The following is a 19,557-nucleotide window of genomic DNA, read 5'->3' on the forward strand; positions in this document are numbered from 1 at the left end:
ACACTGCAGACAAAGTGCAACAGTGAGGGAGGGGATCGATATTGAGTCCTGTGGCAAGTGTGCTGCTGAAGTGAACTTCTCTGCCCCGAGTGTTTTGATGGATCGCTAGTGGCGTTTTTCACCTATTTCCACCTTGGAAAAAATTGCTGCCAACTTATTAAAGCCATTAACAGCTTTTCAGGTAAGACTTACAACAGAACAGGACTGCACTGAAATTAGAAAACATTTAGCAATTAAACCAGACTGGGCGGGGCCTGAAGTACGAGTGGGTAACCGAAAAGTGGCAGCCAGCATACTTACATAGAAACACAGAAGATAGGAGCAGGAGTGGGCCATTCAGCCCCTCGAGCCTGCTCCATCATTCAATGAGATCATGACTGATCATCCAAATTCAGTACCCTGTCCCTGCCTTCTCCTCATATCCCTTGATCCCTTTAGCCTTAAGAAATATATCTAACTCCTTCTTGAATATATTTAATGAATTGGCCTCAACTGCCTTCTGTGGTAGAGAATTCCACAGGTTCAGCACTCTCTGGGCGAAGAAATTCCTCCTCATTTCTGTCCTAAATGGCTTACTCCTTATCCTTAGACTGTGACCCCTGGTTCTAGACTCACCTGCCATCAGAAACATCCTTCCTGCATCTAGTCTCCCTAGTCCTGTTAGAATTTTATAAGTTTCAATGAGATCCCCTCTCATTCTTCTAAACTCTAGCGAATATAAGCCTAATCAACCCAATCTCTCTTCATATGTCATCCCTGCCATCCCAGGTATCAGTCTGGTGAATCATCGCTGCACTCCCTCCATGGCAAGAACATCCTTCCTCAGATAAGGCGACCAAAATTGCACACAATACTCAAGGTGTGGTCTCACCAAGGCCCTGTACAACATACAGCAAGACATCCTTGCTCCTCTCGCTATGAAGGCCAACATACCATTTGCCTTCTTAACTGCCTGCTGCACCTGCATGCTTACCTTCAGCGACTGGTGCACAAGGACACCAGGTCTCGTTACACCTCCCCTTTTCCCAATCTATTGCCATTCAGATAATAATCTGCCTTCCTGTTTTTGCCACCAAAGTGGATAACCTCACATTTATCCACACTATACTGCATCTGTCATGCATTTGCCCACTCACACAACCTGTCCAAATCATACTGGAGTTTCTCTGCATCCTCCTCACAGCACACTCGCCCACCCAGCTTTGTGTCATCTGCAAACTTGGAGATATTACATCTAGTTCCCTCGTCTAAATCATTAATATATATTGTGAATAGCTGGGGTACTAGCACCGATCCCTGCGGTACATCACTAGTCACTGCCTGCCACTCAGAAAAAGACCCATTTATTCCAACTCTTTGCTTCCTGTCTGCCAACCAGTTCTCTATCCAAGTCAGTACCTTGCCCCCAATCCCATGTGCCTTAACTTTGCATGCTAATCTCTTATGCAGGACCTTATCGAAAGCCTTCTGAAAGTCCAAATACACCACATCCACTGGTTCTCCCTTATCAATTCTACCAGTTACATCCTCAAAAAATTCCAGTAGATTTGTCAAGCATGATTTACTTTTAGTAAATCCATGTTGACTTTGTCTGATCCTGTCACTGTTTTCCAAGTGCTCTGCTATTACATCTTTTATAATGGACTCCAGCATTTTCCCCACTACCGATGTCAGGCTAATCGGTCTATAATTCCCTGTTTTCTCTCTACCACCTTTTTTTAATAGTGGGGTTGCATTAGCTACCCTCCAATCCATGGGAACTGTTCCAGTCTATTGAATTTTGGAAGATGACGAGCAATGCATCTACTATTTCTAGGGCCACTTCCTTAAGTAATCTGGGATGTACTTCACACAATGGCGGAGGGACCGGGCATGTGGGTTTTTGTATAATTTATTAATTAATTTTGTTGCTTGCCCCTCCGGACCGAATCTCGATGGAATAATTCAAAAAATGTTCCCTACGCCAATTGGAGCTTTCAATGGCGGGGTGTTTACCCGGACTCCCCTGCGCGACAGAATGTGCCCGATCAATGACTACAGGAGCCCAGTGCGCAGGCGCGATATAGGACTGTGCTCTGAGCATGCGCAGTGCGAGTGTTGGCGATGGCCTAATGCAGAAGAGACGCTCCCGGGAGGCGGTAGGCGATTGTGGGCTCGGGGAGGAATTGGACCCGCGGCTGGGCTAGGAAGCTTCATAAACACCGGGTGTAGGCCTCAGGCCCCGAATAAGAGCCCACAGGCCCCGCTGCCCGGGTCAGCGGGTCATTGGCCGCCATCTTGGACAGGGTGGATGATTCTGTGAAAACCAACAGAACCAACAAAGAAAAGATCTGTTACAACAGCAAAATACTGCGGTTGCTGGAAATAACAACAGAAAATGTTGGAAACAGATCTTAAGCAGGTGCAGAGGCCGGGGGAGGGGAAGAAGGAACAGTCTGTGCTAGGGTAGGAGGCAGGAGAGATTAAAATGTTACAAATGGGGACGGCAAAAACATAAACAGCCTGAAAAATGGGGGCAGGGGTTATAGTCTGAAATTGTTGAACTCGATGTTGAGTCCAGAAGGCTGTAAAGTGCCTAATTGAAAGATGAGGTGCTGTTCCTTGAGCTTACGTTGAGCTTCATTGGAACAGTGTAATAGGCCGAGGACAGAGAGATCAGAGTGGGAGTGAAGCGGAGAATTAAAGTGACAGGCGACCGGAAGTTCGGGGTCACCCTTACGGACTGAATGGAGGTGTTCCGCAAAGTGGTCACCCAATCTGTGTTTGGTCTCCCCAATGTAGAGGAGACCGCATCATGAGCAGCAAATACAGTATACTAAATTGCAATAAGTACAAGTAAATCGCTGTTTCACCTGGAAGGGTGTTTGGGGCCCTGGACAGTGGGAAGGGAGGAGGTAAAAGGGCAGGCGTCGCATCTCCTGCACTTGCGGGGGAAGGTGCCGGGGGAAGGGGAAGGGCTGTTGGGGGTGATTGAGGAGTGGATCAGGGTGTCGCGGAGGGAGCGGTCCCTTCGGAATGCTGAAAGGGGAGGTGAGGGGAAGATGTGTTTGGTGGTGGGATCACGCTGGAGATGGCGGAGGATGATACGTTGAATGTGGAGGTTGGTGGGATGAAAGGTGAGGACGAGGGGAACTCTATCGTGGTTCTGGGAGGGAGGGGAAGCGGTGAGACCTTATCGAAAGCCTTCTGAAAGTCCAAATACACCACATCCACTGGTTCTCCCTTATCTATTTTACCAGTTACATCCTCAAAAAATTCCAGTAGATTAGTCAAGCATGATTTACCTTTTGTAAATCCATGTTGACTTTGTCTGATCCTGTCACTGTTTTCCAAGTGCTCTGCTATTACATCTTTTATAAAATGGACTCTAGCATTTTCCCCACTACCGATGTCAGGCTAACCGGTCTATAATTCCCTGTTTTCTCTCTACCACCTTTTTTGAATAGTGGGGTAACATTAGCTACCCTCCAATCCATGGGAACTGTTCCAGAGTCTATTGAATTTTGGAAGATGACCAGCAATGCATCTACTATTTCTCGGGCCACTTCCTTGAGTACCCTAGGATGTAGATTATCAGGCCCTGGGGATTTATCAGCCTTCAATTCCATCAATTTCCCTAACACCATTTCCCTACAAATACTGATTTCTTTCAGTTCCTCCCTCTCATTAGACCCTATGTTCCCCGACATTTCTGGGAGGTTATTTGTGTCCTCCCTTGTGAAGACAGAACTAAAGTATGTATTTATTTGGTCTGCAATTTCTTTGTTCCCCATTATAAATTCCCCTGATTCTGACTGCAAGGGACCTACGCTTGACTTCATCAATCTTTTTCTCTTCACATTTATATAGAGCCTTTAAAACATCCCAAGGCACTTCACAGTAGCGCAGTCAGACAATAATCAACACACATACTTTGTTTGTGGTCCAGTGCACTGACACAAAGTTCCTTCACAACTGTAACAATTTTATTGCAGTTGCTGTGAAGGCTGCGCTCACTCTGCTCGTACACCTGGTCTCCAAAGGATGCAAAACAGGACTAATGCTGCCGAGCTCAGCTCTTTTTGATCAGAAAATATCAACTGTTTAGCCTCGCCAGGAAATGCACAAAAGAGGCAGCAGTGCTCATTGGCTATTTAGATTAAACTCCTTCACCCAGAGAGTGCTGAGAATGTGGAACTTGCTGCCACAGGGAGTAGTTGAGGCGAAGAGCAGGGATGTATTTAAGGGGAAGCTGGATAAACACATGGGAGAAAGGAATAGAAGGAGATGCTGATAGGGTGAGATGAAGAGAGCTGGGAGGAGGCTCGTGTGGAGAATAAACACCACATGGACCAGTTGGGCCGAATGGCCTGTTTCTGTGCTGTACAATCTATGTAATTCTATGTAATAAGAGAGTAAAGAATGTTCCATAGAAACTAGAATTATCTGTTCTGCATTTTTATCCTGAATTTACAGTGATGTCTTTTGTAAACTACTTTTACAGGTAATATCATCAGCCTTTGAATGTGGAAGGACAAATGTTTGCCTGTTCTGTCTGTGGGAAAAGATTTCAAACATCAGTGTGACTGGAAAAGCACCGAGACAGACACACCTGAGTGAGAGTGTTCCAGTGCACTGACTGTGGAAAGAGCTTTAACCAGTTACACAGCCTGAAAAAACATCGCACCATTCACAGCGGGGAGAAACCGTACACATGTTCTGTGTGTGGGCGAGGCTTCAACTAATCGTTCGACCTGGAGAGACACAAGGACACCCTCACCACGGAGAAACTGTGCAAATGTGAGGACTGTGGGAAGGGATTCAGCTCCCCATCCCGGCTGGAAACTCATCGACGCAGTCACACCGGGGAGAGGCTGTTCACCTGCTCCACGTGTGGGAAGGGGTTCAGTCAGTCATCCCAGCTGGTGAGACACCAGCGGGTTCACACCGGGGAGAGACCGTTCACCTGCATTGTGTGTGGGAAAGGATTTGCTCGATTAACCAACCTCACTGAACACCAACTTGTTCACACTGAAAAGAGACCCTTCAAATGTTCTAAGTGTGAGAAGATCTTTAAAAGCATAATAGATCTGCTGAGACACCAGCGAGTTCACCTGCTCCGTGTGTGGGAAAGGATTCATTCGGTCATTCCAACTGCTGAGACACCAGCGAGTTCACACTGGGGAGAGGCCATTCACCTGCTCCGTGTGTGGGATGAGATTCATTGATTCATCCACTCTATTGAGACACCAGCAAGTTCACACTGGGGAGATGCCATTTACCTGCTCTGACTATGGGAAGGGATTCACTCAGTCATCCAACCTGCTGAGACACCAGCGAGTTCACACTGGGGAGAGGCCATTCAGCTGCTCGGTCTGTGGGAAAGGATTCACTCGGTCATCCAACCTGCTGACACACCAGCGAGTTCACACTGGGGAGAGGCCATTCACCTGCTCCGTGTGTGGGAAGGGATTCACTCAGTCATCCAACCTGCTGACACACCAGCGAGTTCACAAGTGACTGCAGGGGTTGGATTCTGCTATTATTGCTGCTGTTAATCACATCCAGGACTGAACCATGTTCATTCTGACAGGTGAGGTTTGTTTCTGTTGATGAGAATAACTCCTGTAACTGGGCTGGAGTTTAATATTCTGGATAAATGTCAGATACACAGTGTCGAGAAATTCTTTTCTCCAAGGTAAGAGGAGACTAATTAATGTCTTATTACAGACTGTTCAATTTTTGGGCCTTTTCTCCTTTCTAGCTCTAGATTATCTCAGTTCTAACACCTTCAGTTACTCTCAAGTCCCAGCTCCCCACACCTTCCAGAGAGCCTGTAATAGAAAATGACTGAAGATTTATCCCAGTGTAACTATTGCTGTTATCCAAAGAAAAAGGCTTGTATTTCTATCGCACCTTTCACAACCTCAGGACGTCCCAAAGCGCTTTACAGACAAGGAAGTGCTTTTGAAGTGTAGTCACTGTTCTAATGTAGGAAAACCAGCAGCCAATTTGTGCACAGCAAGCTCCCACAAACAGCAATGTGGTATTGACCAGATAATCTATTTTACTGACGTTGATTGAGGATGGAAGGGGATGTGTAAAGAGATGGTCTGTGTATGGAGATGTGAAAGAAGGAAACGGTGTGTGTGTGTGATAGTGACACAGCCTTGTGGTCACAGTCAGAACAATGACAGATATCCTTGTGGTTATGGTTTGGGCAGGGCCAGATCAATAATGTAGTAAACAAGTTAAATATAAATATCGCCAGTGTAGTCGCAGCTTAGAAACATAGAGAAACATAGAATAATAGGAGCAGGAGTAGGCCATTCGGCCCTTCGAGCCTGCTCCGCCATTCAGTATGATCATGGCTGATCCTCTATCTCAATACCATATTCCCGCGCTCTCCCCATACCCCTTGATGCCTTTTGTGTCTAGGAATCTATCTCCCTCTTAAATATATTCAGTGACTTGGCCTCCACAGCCTTCTGTGGTAGAGAATTCCACAGGTTCACCACCCTCTGAGTGAAGAAATTTCTCCTCATCTCAGTCCTAAATGTCCTACCCCGTATCCTGAGACTGTGACCCCTTGTTCTAAACCCCCAGCCAGGGGAAACATCCTCCCTGCATCCAGTCTGTCTGCCCTGTCAGAATTTTATACGTTTCAATGAGATCCCCTCTCATTCTTCTAAACTCTAGTGAAAACAGGTCAAGTCGACCCAATCTCTTCATACGACAGTCCTGCCATCCCAGGAATCAGTCTGGTGAACCTTCGCTGCACTCCCTCTATGGCAAGTACATCCTTTCTTAGATAAGGAGACCAAAACTGCACACAGTACTCCAGGTGTGGCCTCACCAAGGCCCTGTATAACTGTAGTAAGACATCCTTGCTCCTGTACTCAAATCCTCTTGCAATGAAGGCCAACATGCCATTTGCCTTCCTAACTGCCTGCTGCACCTGCATGTTTGCTTTCAGTGACTGGTGTACAAGGACACCCATGTCCCTTTGTACATCAGCATTTCCCAATCTATCACCATTTAAATAAATGTAAGAAGTCACACAACACCAGGTTATAGTCCAACAGTTTTATTTAAAATCACAAGCTTTCGGAGCGCTGCTCCTTCATCAGGTGAAGTGGAGAGATGCATAAAGACACAGCTCTCCACTTCACCTGATGAAGGAGCAGCGCTCCGAAAGCTTGTGATTTCAAATAAAACTGTTGGACTATAACCTGGTGGTGTATGACTTCTTACATTTGTCCACCTCAGTCCAACACTGGCATCTCCACACCATGACCATTTAAATAATACTCTGCCTTTCTGTTTTTCCTACCGAAGTGGATAACTTCACATTTATCCATGTCATACTGCATCTGCCATGTATTTGCCCACTCACTCAACTTGTCTAAATCGCCTTGAAGCCTCTTTGCATCCTCCTCACAACTCACAATCCCACCTAGTTTCGCGTCGTCAGCAAACTTGAAAATAATACATTTGGTTCCGTCATCCAAATCATTGATATATATTGTGAATAGCTGGGACCCAAGCACTGATCCCTGCGGTATCCCACTAGTCACCGCCTGCCACCCCGAAAAAGACCCATTTATTCCTACTCTCTGTTTCCTGTTTACATAGAACATAATAATAACATAAGAAGTAGGAGCAGGAGTAGGCCATACGGCCCCTCGGGCCTGCTCCGCCATTCAATAGGATCATGGCTGATCCGAACCCAGACTCACGTCCACTTCCCTGCCCGCTCACCGTAACCCCTTATTCCCTTATCAGCTAGGACAATGTCTATCTCCGTTTTAAATTTATTTAATGTTGCAGCTTCCACAGCTCTCTGGGGTAGCAAATTGCATAGATTTACTACCCTCTGAGTGAAGAAGTTTCTCCTCATCTCAGTTTTGAAAGAGCAGCCCCTTATTGTAAGATTATGCCCCCTAGTTTTAGTCTCACCCATCAGTGGAAACATCCTCACCGCATCCACCCGATCAAGCCCCCTCACAATCTTATATGTTTCGATAAGATCGCCTCTCATTCTTCTGAATTCCAATGAGTAGAGGCCCAACCTACTCAACCTTTCCTCATACGTCAACCCCCTCATCTTCGGAATCAACCGAGTGAACCTTCTCTGAACTGCCTCGAGAGCAAGTATATCTTTTCTTAAATATGGAAACCAAAACTGTATGCAGTATTCCAGGTGTGGCCTCACCAATACCCTGTATAACTGCAGCAAGACTTCCCTGCTTTTATAATCCATCCCCCTTGCAATAAAAGCCAAGATTCCATTGGCCTTCCTGATCACCTGCTGTACCTGCATACTAACCTTCTGTGTTTCATGCACCAGGACCCCCAGATCCCTCTGCACTGCAACACCCTGCAGTTTCTCTCCATTTAGATAATAACTTGCTCTTTGATTTTTTCTGCCAAAGTGCATAACCTCACACTTTCCAACATTATATTCCATCTGCCAAATTTTTGCCCACTCACCCAGCCTGTCTATGTCCTTTTGCAGGTTTTTTATGTCCTCCTCACTCACTGCTTTCCCTCCTATCTTTGTATCGTCGGCAAACTTGGATACGTTGCACTCGGTCCCTTCCTCCAAATCGTTAATATAGATTGTGAAGAGTTGGGGTCCCAGCACCGACCACTGCGGAACACCACTAGTTACTGATTGCCAACCCGAGAATGAACCATTTATCCCAACTCTCTGTTTTCTGTTAGATAGCCAATCTTCCACCCATGCCAGTATATTACCCCCAATCCTGTGATTTTTTATCTTGTGCAGTAATCTTTTGTGTGGCACCTTGTCAAATGCCTTTTGGAAGCCCAAATACACTACATCCAGTGGTTCCCCTTTATCCACCCTGTTTGTTACGTCCTCAAAGAATTCGAGCAAATTTGTCAAACATGACTTCCCCTTCGTAAAACCATGCTGACTCTGTCCTATTAAATTATGTTTATCCAAATGTCCTGTTCCTGCTTCCTTAATAATGGACTCCAACATTTTACCAACCACAGGTGTTAGGCTAACTGGTCTATAGTTTCCAGCCTTTTGTCTGCCTCCCTTTTTAAATAAGGGCGTTACATTAGCAGTTTTCCAATCTGCTGGGACCTTTCCTGAATCCAGGGAATTTTGGAAAATTACCACCAATGCATCCGCAATCCCTACCGCTACTTCTCTCAAGACCCTAGGATGTGAGCCATCAGGTCCAGGGGATTTATCTGCCTTTAGTCCCATTATCTTACCGAGTACCACCTCCTTAGTGATTTTAATCGTGTTTAGCTCCTCCCCCCCCCCATAGCCGCTGTTTGTCCAGTGTTGGGATATTTTTAGTGTCCTTTACTGTAAAGACTGATACAAAATATTTGTTCAGCGTTTCTGCCATCTCCATGTTCCCCACCACTAGTTTCCCGGTCCCATCCTCTAAGGGACCAACATTCACTTTAGCCACCCTTTTTCTTTTTAAATAACTGTAGAAACTCTTGCTATCTGTTTTTATATTTTTTGCTAGTTTACTTTCATAATCTATCTTCCCTTTCTTAATTAATCTTTTAGTTACTCTTTGCTGGCTTTTAAATGCTTCCCAATCTTCTATCCTCCCACTAGATTTGGCTACTTTATATGCCCTTGTTTTCAGTCTGTTAACCAATTTTCAATCCATGCCAGTATATTACCCCCAATCCCATGAGCTTTAATTTTGCACACTAACCTCTTATGTGGGACTTTATCAAAGGCCTTCTGAAAATCCAAATACACCACATCCACTGGTCCTCCCTTATCTATTCTACCAGTTACATCCTCAAAAAACTCCAGCAGGTTTGTCAAACACGATTTCCCTTTCATAAATCCAGGGTGACTTTGTCTAATCCCATTGATATTTTCTAAGTGTCCTGTTATCACATCCTTTATAATAGAGTCCAGCATTTTCCCTACTACTGATGTTAGACTAACCGGTCTGTAGTTCCCTGTTTTCTCTCTCCCTCCTTTTTTAAATAGTGGGGTTACATTTGCCAGCCTCCAATCTGCAGGAACTGTTCCATAATCTATAGAATTTTGGAAGATGACAGTTGGTAGCACTCTCGCCTCTGAGTCATAAGGTTGTCAGTTCAAGTCCCACTCCAGAGACTTGAGCACAAAAATCCAGGCTGACACTCCAGTGCAGTACTGAGGCACTGTCAGAGGTGGCATCTTTCGGATGAGACATTAAACTGAGGCCCTGTCTGCTCTCTCAGGTGGATGTAAAAGATCCCATGGCACTATTTCGAGAAAGACTTGCATTTATACAGTGCTTTCATGACCACCAGACGTCTTGAAGTGCTTTACAGCCAATGAAATACTTTTGAGGTGTAGTCACTGTGGTAATGTGGGAAAGAGCAGGGGAATTATCCCCGGTGTCCTAGCCAATGTTTATCCCTCAATCAATGTAACAAAAGGATAATAGCAAAATACTGCGGATGCTGGAAATCTGAAATAACAACAGACAATGCTGGAAACACTCAGCAGGCCAGGCAGCATCCGTAGAGAGAGAAACAGAGTTAACAAAATGATAGATTATCTGGTCATTATCACATTGCTGTTTGTGGGAGCTTCCTGTGTGCTAATTGACTGCCGCATTTCCTACATTACAACAGTGACTATACTTCAAAAGTACTTCATTGACTGTAAAGCACTTTGGGTCGTCCGGTGGTGGTGAAAGGCGCTATATAAATGCAAGTCTTTCTTTCTTCACTGGTCTCACCAGTGACTTCTTCTGGCGGTTGGTTGATTGACAGCCGAGAGTCTGCGCATGCGCGGCGGGTTGGGCCGAGTGCCGCACAACGACCCCTCCCGGTCACCAAGGGTAATAACCGCGCATGCCCAGAGGAGACCAACCCCCTCCCCCACTCGGAGCTGCGCATGCGCACTCGGATCCTGTCGGACGGAGTTGGCGCAGGACATTCCGGGGAAAGGCCTTGGTGTCGGTTCCAGAGTCGTGATCGGTGACGCAAAGTGAGTTTTCTCCGCTCCGATTGGGTGGAGAATCGTGCGGGGTGGGGGGAGGGGTGGATCGGGAGAGAATAAAGAGAAATAGAAAAACCTGAGAGTCCGCAAGGTCCCGGACCGAGCGGCGTCAGTTGGACGGTGCACGTGATCTCCTCGGGGACACGTGACTCGGGCCCACGGCCTGATTGACGGGAGCTTCCGACCAATAGGGAGCGAGCGGGGAGGGGCTGGAGGAGCGAGCCAGCGGCGGGTCCTCCAACCAATCGGGGAGCGCGACGGGCGGGACTAGCACCGGCTGATTGTCTGATCCGCAGGGCAGCGAGGTTCTCCAGTCCCTTGTTCGGGGCCAGGGGAGGCTGTGGGCCTTTATTCCCCTTATTGGACACAAGGCTCTTTGTCTCACAACACACTGGCTCAGGTTTTAATAGAGACTTTTTAAATTCATGAATAAAAATAGAGGGAACTAGATGTAATATCTCCAAGTTTGCAAGACACAAAGCTGGGTGGGCGTGTGTGCTGTGAGGAGGATGCCGAGAAACTCCAGGATGATTTGGACAGGTTGGGTAATTGGGCAGATGCATGGCAGATGCAGTATAATGTGGATAAATGCGAGGTTATCCACTTTGGTGTCAAAAACAGGAAGGCAGATTATTATCTGAACGGCAATAGATTGGGAGAAGGGGAAGTGCAACGAGACCTGGGTGTCCTTGTGCACCAGTCGCTGAAGGTAAGCATGCAGGTGCAGCAGGCGGTTAAGAAGGCAAATGGTATGTTGGCCTTCGTAGCGAGAGGGTTTGAGTACAGGAGCAAGGATGTCTTGCTGCAGTTGTACAGGGCCTTGGTGAGACCACATCTTGAGTATTGTGTGCAGTTTTGGTCGCCTTATCTGAGGAAGGATGTTCTTGCCATGGAGGGAGTTCAGCGAAGATTCACCAGACTGATACCTGGGATGGCAGGAATGACGTATGAGGAGAGATTGGGTCGATTGGGCTTATACTCGCTGGAGTTTAGAAGAATGAGAGGGGATCTCATTGAAACTTATAAAATTCTAACATGACTAGACAGACTAGATGCAGGAAGGATGTTCCCGATGGCGGGGGAGCCCAGAACCAGGGGTCACAGTCTAAGGATAAAGGGTAGGCCATTTAGGACAGAAATGAGGAGGAATTTCTTCACCCAGAGAGTGGTGAACCTGTGGAATTCTCTACCACAGAAGGCAGTGGAGGCCAATTCATCAAATATATTCAAGAAGGAGTTGGATATATTTCTTGAGGCTAAAGGGATCAATGGATATGGGGAGAAAGCAGGGACAGGGTACTGAATTTGGATGATCAGCCATGATCTCATTGAATGGCGGAGCAGGCTTGAGGGGCCGAATGGCCTCCTGCTGCTATCTTCTATATTTCTATGTTAAACCCCGTGCTTCTGTGGCGCAAACTTTCTAATATTTTATAGAATGATAGAATGGTTACAGCACAGAAGGAGGCCATTCGGCCTGTCGAGCCCGTGCCGGCACTCTGCAAGACCACTTCAGCTAGTCCCACTCCCCGCCCTTTCCCCGTAACCCTGCACATTTCTTTACTTCAGGCACTTACCCAATTCCCTTTTGAAAGCCGTGATTGAATCTGCCTCCACCACCCTTTCAGGCAGTGCATTCCAGATCCTAACCACTCGCTGCATAAAAAAGTTTTTCCTCATGTCGCCTTTGGTTCTTCTGCCAATCACCTTAAATCTGTGTCCTCTGGTTCTCGACCCTTCCGCCAATGGGAACAGTTTCTCTCTATCTACTCTGTCCAGAACCCTCATGATTTTGAACACCTCTATCAAATCTCCTCTCAACCTTCTCTGCTCTAAGGAGAACCACCCCAGCTTCTCCAGTCTATCCACGTAACTGAAGTCCCTCATCCCTTATCCCTGGAACCATTCTTGTCAATCTTTTCTGCACCCTCTCTAAGGCCTTCACATCCTTCCTAAAGTGCGGTGCCCAGAATTGAACACAATACTCCAGTTGGGGCCGAACCAGTGTTTTATAAAGATTCATCATAACTTCCTTGCTTTTGGACTCTATGCCTCTATTTATAAAGCCCAGGATCCCGTATGCTTTTTTAACCCTTTCTCAACCTGCCCTGCCACCTTCAACGATTTGTGCACACATACCCCCAGGTCTCTCTGTTCATGCACCCACTTTAGGATTGTACCCTTTAGTTTATATTGCCTCTCCTCGTTCTTCTTACCAAAATGTATCACATCACACTTTTCTGCATTAAATTTCATCTGCCACGTGTCCGCCCATTCCACCAGCCTGTCTATGTCCTCTTGAAGTCTATCACTATCCTCCTCACTGTTCACAATACTTCCAAGTTTTGTATCACGTGCATATTTTGAAATTGTGCCCTGTACACCCAAGTCTAAGTCATTAATATATATCAAGTAAAGCAGTGGTCCTAGTACCGACACCTGGGGAACACCACTGTGTACCTTCCTCCAGTCCGAAAAACAACCATTCACCACTATTCTCTGATTTCTGTCACTTAGCCAATTTCGTATCCATGCTGCCACTGTCCCTTTTATTCCATGGGCTTCAACTTTGCTGGCAAGCCTATTGGGCCAGAAATTCCAGGCCAGAAGCGTGAGTACGGTCGGCTTACTCACGCTTCTGGCCGTTGGAAATGCCGGCGTTCAGCATGAACAGCGCATGCGGGGAACGCCGGCATTTCCAGACCTCGAGCGCGTGCGACTGCACAGGCAGCGCTTGGGCAGTGAACTTCGTGGATTTCATTCATGAAATCCGTGAGGTTAAGTCCTTAGAAGTTACACTGAAAAAAAGCAAGTGTAAAGTGGTTCATTGGCTGCGGAGGAAGATATATTTTATCGTGGAGCTTTTGAAATGCAATATTTTTGTTTGGGAAAGGGAGGGAAGTTATTTTAAGAAATTTTAAGTAAGTTTTAAAGTTTAAATTTTTTTTAAATTTTTTTTTAAAGGGTTTTCAGAACGGTAGGTAGAAGGAGCAATTGTGGCTGTGTGAATGGAATGTGAGAATGAGTTATGTATGTATGTCCACATATATTCCTTTACGTATATGTATGTATGTTTTATATTCCTTTACTATGAATGTATGTTTTTAATTATGATTTTCCAATAAGTTACTTTCTCTGAAAGTCATAATTAAATAATACATTCATACACATAAGTAAAGGAATATATACATAACACGCAAAGGAATATATACAGACATACATACTTTCAGAAGCTCCACGATAAGAAATATCTTCCTCCGCAGCCTCTGTAGCAACTGTACCCATGCTTTTTTCATGTGCAAGTTGTAATGACTGGACCTCACTGAAAGCATTAATGAAAGCGGCGAATTATACTGCGCACGCGCTGCATGTGCAGTCGCACGCGTTCTGCCTCTGAACCCCTTCGTTCAGAGGACAGGAAATGCCGGTTTTCCCCACATGCACTGTGCATGCTGAAAACCGGCATTTCATCCGGCCAGATGTGTAAGTACCCTGACCGTACTAGCGCATTTGGAAGGGAATTATTGGGCCAACATTTTACATGTCAATAAAATAAAAAATTTAACACTTGCACGACTTGCCCCCTCGCATCTGCGACTGAGGGTCCAAGGAGGTGCATTGCGCAAGAGGTCATCATCGGACGTATCCTCACACTGTTCCCTTTGGGGAACTGTATGAAGTGGTGGAAGGATTTATGGCCGTGATTAACGCTCATTCCGTGACCGTAACCATCTTTGAACCAGCCATTAGGGTGGTTAGTCCTATGGCGGGAGGGTTTTACGGGCTCCCACAACCCATCTGAGTGGGGGGGGGGGCCACCAACACCCACGGACGCAAGTATCCCGCTGGATGTCCACCCAGAATTTAAAGTTGGAACTCCGACTCCACTTGCCGGGACTGTCTGGAGTGGGGTTCAAAACCCTACTCCTTCTGGCCCAGCGGCGGGGATGCTTACTGCTACGCAAAAGGCCCACTCCGCACAAAAGGTGACACCCATACGTTTCCTGCGCCTTTTCCCTCCCCGTGACTGGAGCCCTATGCTGCCATTTCACGTTGCTAATCGGATTGGGCCTTTGTCATAGCGGTAGGATCCCCGCCGCTGGGCCAGATCAGGGTAGGGTTTCGAACCCCGCTCCAGACAGTCCCGGCAAGTGGAGTCGGAGCTCCAGCTCTAAATTCTGGGTTGACATCCAGTGGGATATTTGCGTCCGTGGGTGTGGGTGGCCCCCCCTCCTTGTATAGCTTGTGGGAGCCCGTAAAACCCTCCCGCCATAGGACTAACCGCCCTAGTGGCTGGTTCAAAGATGGTTACGGTCACGGAATGAGCGTTAATCACGGCCATAAATCCTTCCACCACTTCATACAGTTCCCCAAAGGGAACAGTGTGAAGACACGTATGACGACGACATTGCTAAATAAATAAATGGAATTAAAAAAATTCTTTTAGGGCTTTTAAAAGTCTTTAAATTGCTTTAATTCTCTTTAAAACTACTTCAGATTACTCAAAATAATGTAAACATTTTAAAAATTTTATAAAAGTTACCAAAATCTTGAAAAAACTTCCAAAAACCTATTTAAACTGCTGCTTTGCATGTAAAAAAGCAAAGCAGCTTGACAGAAACATTGGGGGCGTGTCCAATGAAACTGAGACCTCAAGGGGCGTGTCTCACTTACACTGCACGCTCCTGGGTCCGCGCTGGCTGCACTCCTGGGCGGCGTGACGTCATACGCTGCCCGGGATTCGTGTTTCAGTTTCTGGAAGTGCAGGCGTCCCTGGAGCTGATCGGCAGGAGCGCGGGGTAAGTGCAAATACGGGGCTTGCACGCGCTGCAAGCCCCGTTCTGGAATTTCTGGCCCATTATGTGGCACTTTGTCAAACGCCTTTTGGAAATCCATGTACACCACGTTAACCGCATTGCCCTCATCAACCCTCTCTGTTACCTCATCAAAAAACTCAATCAGAATCAGAGCGGTTTCTGGGGCGCGGGGGATTGTGGGTGCTGCGGCCGCCATTAGTCAGCGGCTGTGGGGAAGAGTTTTTTTGCAGGCTGATGGAAGTCGGTCCCTGGCTGACTGTGTAGGTCTTTTTGTTGCTTCAGTTTGAGCTGGAGTGGAGATGGAGGAGGAGCTGCTGGGTTTAACCCCCAGTACTTCTGAGCCCAGGAGGACCCAACAATTTCCAATGTGAGACTGTCAAGGGAGGTGGATTCTGAGGAAGATTAGGTTGCTAAGCAGACACTGTCCCTACAATGTAAAAGAGTATTGTTTTAGGAACAAGTGTTTCTGTAAAGGCTGTTAATCCATTTTACATACAGATTTTTAAAATTAATTCTTGGGATATGGGCATTGCTAGCAAGGCCAGCATATGTTGCCAATCCCCAGTGTCCTGTTGAGAAGGTGGTGGTGGGCCTTCTTCATGAACCGCTGCAGTTCGTGTGGTGAAGGTACTCCCACAATGCCAGGTGTTACCAGATTTTGACTCAGCAACGAATGGTGATATTTGTCCAAGTCAGGATGGTGAGTGACTTGGAGGGGAACTTGGTGGTGATTGTGTTCCCATGTACCTGCTTCCCTTGTCCTTCTACGAGCTGGAGGTCGCAGGTTTGGGAGCTTTTGTCAAAGTTGTTGTCGAGCTGCAGATGTATAAAGTCTCTCTCCTTTGACCCCTCCCACTCCCACCTCTCTCTCTCTCTCCTCCCATAGAGGCCAGAGTCGTGTGTAGGCCCAGACCAGGTGGCAGGTTCCCTTCCCTGAAGGACATCAGTGAACCAGTTGGGATTTTACGACAATCCGGCAGCTTTCATGGTCACTTTTTTCTGGTGCCGACCCCACAACTGACCAGATTCATTGAGCTCAATTTCACAACCTGCCTTTGTGTTTTTGTGTGTTCTCTCTCACGCTCCCTTTTTCCTGTTTTAAATTCATTTTGCAGGGTATTAGAAGGGGAGGATTTGAAGACGGGAAACTCAAACAAAACATCGCATCAAGATCTGACGGAGTCACTTGATTAATCGGGACCTGAATATCATCAGCCTTTGAACATGGAAGCAAAAAGCACCATTCACAGCGGGGAGAAACCGTACACGTGTTCTCAATGTGGACGAGGCTTCAGTCGATCATCTGGCCTGTCGAGACACAAGCGCAGTCACACCGGGGAGAAACCGTGTAAATGTGGAGACTGTGGGAAAGGATTCAGTTACCCGTTTGAGCTGGAAATTCATCGACGCAGTCACACCGGGGAGACACTGTTCACCTGCCCCGAGTGTGGGAAGGGATGCACTCATTCCTCTGCCCTGCTGAAGCACCGGCGAGTTCACACTGACAAGAGACCTTTTAAATGCCCAGACTGCGGGAAGTGCTATAAAAGTTCCGGGGAACTGACATGCCATCAACGTGTTCACACTGACGAGAGACCGTTCAGGTGCTCTCACTGCGGGACTGGGTTCAGGCGATCATCTGACCTCACTGTACACCAGCGCACCCACACTGGGGAGAGGCCGTTCACCTGCTCCGTGTGTGGGAAGGGATTCACTCAGTCATCCCAGCTCACTAAACACCAGCTTGTTCACACTGATGAGAGACCTTTTAAATGTTCTGACTGCGAGAAGTGCTTTAAAAGCAAAAAGGATCTGATGACACACCAGCGAGTTCACACTGGGGAGAGGCCGTTCACCTGCTCCATGTGTGGGAAAGGATTCGCCCATTCATCCCAACTACTGAAACACCAGCATGTTCACACTGGGGAGAGGCCGTTCACTTGCTCTGTGTGTGGGAAGAGATTCACTGATTCATCCAACCTGCTGAGACACCAGCGAGTTCACATGTGCCTGCAGAGGTTGGATTCTGCTGTTATTGCTGCTGTTAATCACATCCAGGACTGAACCGTGTTCATTCTGACAGTTGGGGTTTGTGTCTGCTGATGTTAATAACCCCTATAACTGGGCTGGAATTTAATATTCTGGAGACATTAAACTGAGGCCCCGTCTGCGCTCTCAGGTGGATGTAAAATATCCCATGGCACTATTTCGAAGAAGAGCAGGGGAGTTATCCCCGGTGTCCTGGTCAATATTTATCCTTCAATCAACATAACAAAAAAAATAAGATTACCTGGTCATTATCATGTTGCTGTTTGGGAGCTTGTTGTATGCAAATTGGCTGCCACATTACAACACTGACTCCACTTCAAAAGTACTTCATTGCCTGTAAGCGCTTTGGGATGTCCTGAGGTCGTGAAAGGCGCTATATAAATGCAAGTCTTTTATAAATGTCAAATAATCAGCTTTGTTTAAAACACATTGTTGTAGATTTTTGTCTTTCCCACCTGAGTGTTTAGCATCACCTGGCTGGAGCTCAGAAAGGACAATCTGGGGGAGGATCGTACGGCGGGAACAGAACTTCAGCCTGGACACAGTCCTTCAGGGCCACACTGAGAGGGGCAAACGGCACTTTGGTCTTTCTCGTCTCTCTTCACTGACAGGAAAGTCCCCGTGTGGGTTAATCTTGAGGCCTGTAAGAACTGTGTCCCAGCCGCTCTCTTCCATGGTTCAGAGCTCCTAGGCACGGAACAGAAGGCTCCTTTACAAGAGTCAGGAAGAACAACGGTGAATGCTGGAAACGTGCTGTCAAATCAGAGATTGGTGCCAAACTGCGATCTGCTCCTGACTGAAAGTGACACGGCAGGTTTAAGTTTCTAGTCTAAAAATCACAGGTAATTATTCCACGAAGATTTAACATGATTGTGTGACAGTCCTGAGTCTACCATTTTAAGACAGGCATTAACCCATTTAATATAAACCCGTTTAAAATAAATTAACCAAAGCCTACATTAAAATAGCAGATGGAGGAGTTCACAGGAGCCTGTTAACTGCTGGTACAATTATACAACAGACATTTGATCTCCAGATAAAGAAGGACCTGCAGCGTGTTTCCAGGAACTCCCTGTTTTATTGATGTGTGTGTGTGTGTTGGACACCAGAATAACTAAAAATACACGACCTGGAACATCCATGGGGGTGTGAGCCCCACAGTTACTCTGGGATCACTCCCGCTGTGGAACTCCACCACTGACCCTGCTGAAGGTTGTAGGCTCAGGGAGTGGGGCCTCCAGGAGTGGACAGTAAGAAAGCTGGGTTTTACTAGAAGATCAGATTTAATATGAAGTAGAGTCATAAAAGTAAAGTCTTCCTAGTTTTATGTACATGTATGTTTAATATTAGTGGACTTTGTATTAAAGACCCGTGTCTGGTGAACTATTAGCTTGTAATCACCTCAGACAGAACAGGCTCTAATTATCCCTTTTAAGCTGAAACAGACCTCGTGTGAACAGAACCAGCAGAGCTGAGAACTCTGCCTGTGTGGACTGAGCTGAACCGTGCAGGCCATTTGTTTCTTGAAATGCCCCAGTAAAAGCAAACTCTGACATTGTTCTGACTCGCAGATTCCTCGTAGCTCCAATGAACAGGAAGCGGTTACTCGATGAACCCTAAACAGCCATCCAATGGAATGCTTTGTTTGATAAATGTCTTTCAGCTCAATGGTTTGATTGGCCGAGGTAACCAGGGTCACATGGG

At 46.6% G+C, this 19,557-nt stretch overlaps 1 protein-coding gene and 1 pseudogene across 2 annotated transcripts in view; both read left to right on the forward strand.

The window, feature by feature from the left end:
* The window catches only part of LOC147119096 (uncharacterized), a 54,794-nt pseudogene extending 37,773 nt beyond the window's left edge, over window positions 1-17,021 (forward strand). Inside the window, exons 2-4 of the transcript XR_015077873.1 lie at window positions 4,785-4,939; window positions 5,085-5,572; window positions 16,920-17,021. The product of XR_015077873.1 is annotated as an uncharacterized LOC147119096 (transcript). The remainder of the gene's footprint in view (window positions 1-4,784; window positions 4,940-5,084; window positions 5,573-16,919) is intronic.
* The window catches only part of LOC147119099 (uncharacterized), a 69,744-nt gene continuing 67,198 nt past the window's right edge, over window positions 17,012-19,557 (forward strand). Inside the window, exons 1-2 of the mRNA XM_085984792.1 lie at window positions 17,012-17,234; window positions 17,400-17,808. Of these exons, the coding sequence (XP_085840918.1) occupies window positions 17,029-17,234; window positions 17,400-17,808 (615 nt within the window). The 5' untranslated portion in view covers window positions 17,012-17,028. The remainder of the gene's footprint in view (window positions 17,235-17,399; window positions 17,809-19,557) is intronic.

Source organism: Somniosus microcephalus, chromosome 4, assembly GCF_052327205.1.
Source record: "Somniosus microcephalus isolate GS21.2 chromosome 4, FLI_Smic_1.0, whole genome shotgun sequence".
Lineage (NCBI taxonomy): Eukaryota > Metazoa > Chordata > Chondrichthyes > Squaliformes > Somniosidae > Somniosus > Somniosus microcephalus.